Below are 2,847 nucleotides of genomic sequence, written 5' to 3' on the forward strand. Positions count from 1 at the left end.
GTCGTTTGGGTGAGACTTAAAAAACATCAATTTTCCTGCTTTTGAAACCTTTGCATGGCAATATCTCAGAAACTAAAGGTCCTATCAACAAAGTTTTTCAAAAGCCTTTCAAAAATATTTTTTTCAAAAGTGGGCAAACATGTGCACTCATTTAAAAAAATGGAAAACTGACTTTTTTCAAAACAGTTACCTAAAACTGGCTATAAACTTGAAAACGGTGCACTTTATGAAAATTTCACTGGAGTACTTTTTGATTGCAAATTTGATTTTACATCGAAAAATGAAGTTGAAAAATTTGTGCGACCAATTTTTCGATTTTCTTAAAAAATCAGTATTGATTCAAAAATTCGTAACTCGGTCTAAGATTTTTTGCACAACCTGGAAATTTCTGAAAAGTTGACATTTGATGTCCTCTAGAACATATCTGGAGTTTTTTTTTTGAAAAGGACCAATAAACCAAATTTTGAGTTTTTGCTTTTTGGGTGTTTCTAAAACCGCCTTGAGTCAGGGGTATTAAAAAACACCCAAAAAGCAAAAAATGAAAATTTGGTTTATTGGTCCTTTTCAAAAAAAACTCCAGATATCAAAATAATTAAAATAGTGTTTTTTGCAAATCAAGTTTTAGTGACAAAAAATTAAATAGAAAATCACCAAAATTTGTTTTACCGTGTATCATTTTCTTTCAGTGTACACTGTACACTCAAACCCCGATGGTTTGACACCAACTGTTGTCAAACGAACGGGATCACTTTTTAGTTTAACACCCCTTTTACACGGAGTTCTCACACACTAACAAGCGCTTGTTTTGATAGTGTGCGTGAGCGCCGTGTAAAAAGTGACAGTTCGTCACTTTTTGGTCTGACTTTAACCAACCAACAACAAACATAGCAGCAGCAGCAGTTAAAAAATAGCACCAACCGCGCGTACCACAGTACATCATGAGCCTTCCTTACCCAATTCTTTACAGGTCCAATAAACCAAATTTCCAGTTTTTTGCTTTTTGGGTGTTTTTGAAACTGCTTGAGTCAGGGGTATTAAAAAACACGTAAAAAGTAAAAACTGAAAATTTGGTTTATTGGACCTTTAAAAAAAAAACTCCAGAAAAAGTCAATTTGATGAAAGGTAATAAAAACTTAATTTTGCTCAAACTTCTTGCAGCGTGCACGATTCGCCATTTTTGTTTCAGCCACGAGATGCGAGCAGACATGCGGATTTCATTCTGCAAGGTTGGCACTTTTGCATTTTTGGTTCGGGTCTTGTCTACTAGAGATGTGAGCGGTTAAGGTACCTGTCAAGCTGCTTTCGTAAACAAAACAACGTGTTTCGCTCTTTTCGTTGGAATTCGGTTGTGTTTGGACGTGGTCGAGAAATATTTTGTAATAAAAATCAGGATTTACGCAGATCATGTCCTCTGGAAGAATAAAGTGAGTTTGCGGCAGGTGCTGGAAAGATGAGCGATTATAATGGTATATTTTCTCCCCCTAAAGGAAACCGGTCACGCGTCGTGGCCGGCGTGCGCTCGATGCCCGAGAGCCCAAAACGATCGAAAATCCCAAGAAAACGCTCATCATGGAAGGTCGCAAGTGTTCGCACGAAATCCGGCAAGCGCTCAAGGATATGAACCTGTTCAAGAAGCCGCTGGTCAGTCTGATGCGACGGAACAACGACGTTACGATGTTTGAGGATGCGACGCCGCTGGAACAGTAAGAACTTTTATTTTTTTTTTCCCTTGTTGGCCAGGTAGCTCCAACTCTAACGTTTCCTCATTTCAGGTTGGCCAAATCGAACGACTGTCACCTGTTCATGTTCGGCTCGTCCTCGAAGAAGCGTCCAAACAACCTGATCTTCGGTCGCATCTACGACGAACAGATCCTGGACATGGTCGAGTTTGGCATCAAGCAGTACAAAAGCCTGCAGGACTTTAAAAGCGAGAAAATCTCAGCCTTCGTCAAACCCGTAATCGTCTTCAACGGGTACAAGTGGAAACTCACCGAGGAACTGCGCCGAATTCGGAGTCTGCTCCTAGACATGTTCCACATTGACGACGTGTCCACGATACGGCTGCAGGGCCTGGAACACGTGCTCAGTTTCACAATCACCGAAGACCTGACCATCCTGATGCGCTCGTACCGAATCATGCTGAAAAAGAGCGGCCAGCGGACACCCCGCATCGAACTGTCCGAGATGGGCCCGTCGATGGATCTGACCATCCGGCGCACCAAGCTGGCCTCGGACGACCTCTACAAGACGGCCATGAAGCAGCCGGCGATTCTGAAGGTCGCCAAGCGGAAGAACATTTCCCGGGACGAGCTGGGCAATGTGCACGGCCGGGTGCACGTCGGCAAGCAGGACATCAACGTGCTGCAGACGCGCAAGATGAAGGGTCTGAAGAAGACGGCCGAAGAGCGGAAGGCCGACCGGGTGAAGCGGAAGCAGGGAAAAGCCGCGGCGGCGGCGGCCGGTGCGGCGGATTCTGACGGGAATGGGTCCGACCAGGAGTATGACGGTGGCGACGGTGGAATGGACGTTGATAGTGATGAGTGAAACGGTTTACCTGGTAGGCACTTTATTTCAATATTAATATCAATCAATAAAACAGTAAAATGTTAAAAAAAAACTTAATCTTGAAACATGACATGGCATTTTTTTCTGTTAGTTTTAGGCAGTGTTGCGTTCCTCACGCGCTCACGCGCTCGTGAGCGCTCACTTTTCGCTCATTCGTGAGGAGGAGCGCTGCGCGAGCAAGCTCACGTTTGCCCGCGCTCACGTTTGCTCCAATTTTTTTAGCTCGCGTTTGCCCCACGCTCGCGCTCATTTTTCGCTCACGGAGCGCTCACTTTGGAAGTA

The 2,847-nt window shown here is 44.1% G+C and overlaps 1 protein-coding gene across 1 annotated transcript; it reads left to right on the plus strand.

Moving 5' to 3' along the window:
• Positions 1-1,298: 1,298 nt before the first annotated feature.
• LOC6047589 (ribosome production factor 2 homolog) lies at positions 1,299-2,635 on the plus strand. The gene is made up of 3 exons (XM_001864593.2): positions 1,299-1,424; positions 1,488-1,703; positions 1,773-2,635. Exons 1-3 carry the CDS (start codon positions 1,405-1,407, stop codon positions 2,542-2,544), a joined length of 1,008 nt encoding a protein of 335 aa, XP_001864628.2. The 5' UTR covers positions 1,299-1,404; the 3' UTR covers positions 2,545-2,635.
• Positions 2,636-2,847: the final 212 nt, after the last annotated feature.

Source organism: Culex quinquefasciatus, chromosome 3 (assembly GCF_015732765.1).
Source record: "Culex quinquefasciatus strain JHB chromosome 3, VPISU_Cqui_1.0_pri_paternal, whole genome shotgun sequence".
Lineage (NCBI taxonomy): Eukaryota > Metazoa > Arthropoda > Insecta > Diptera > Culicidae > Culex > Culex quinquefasciatus.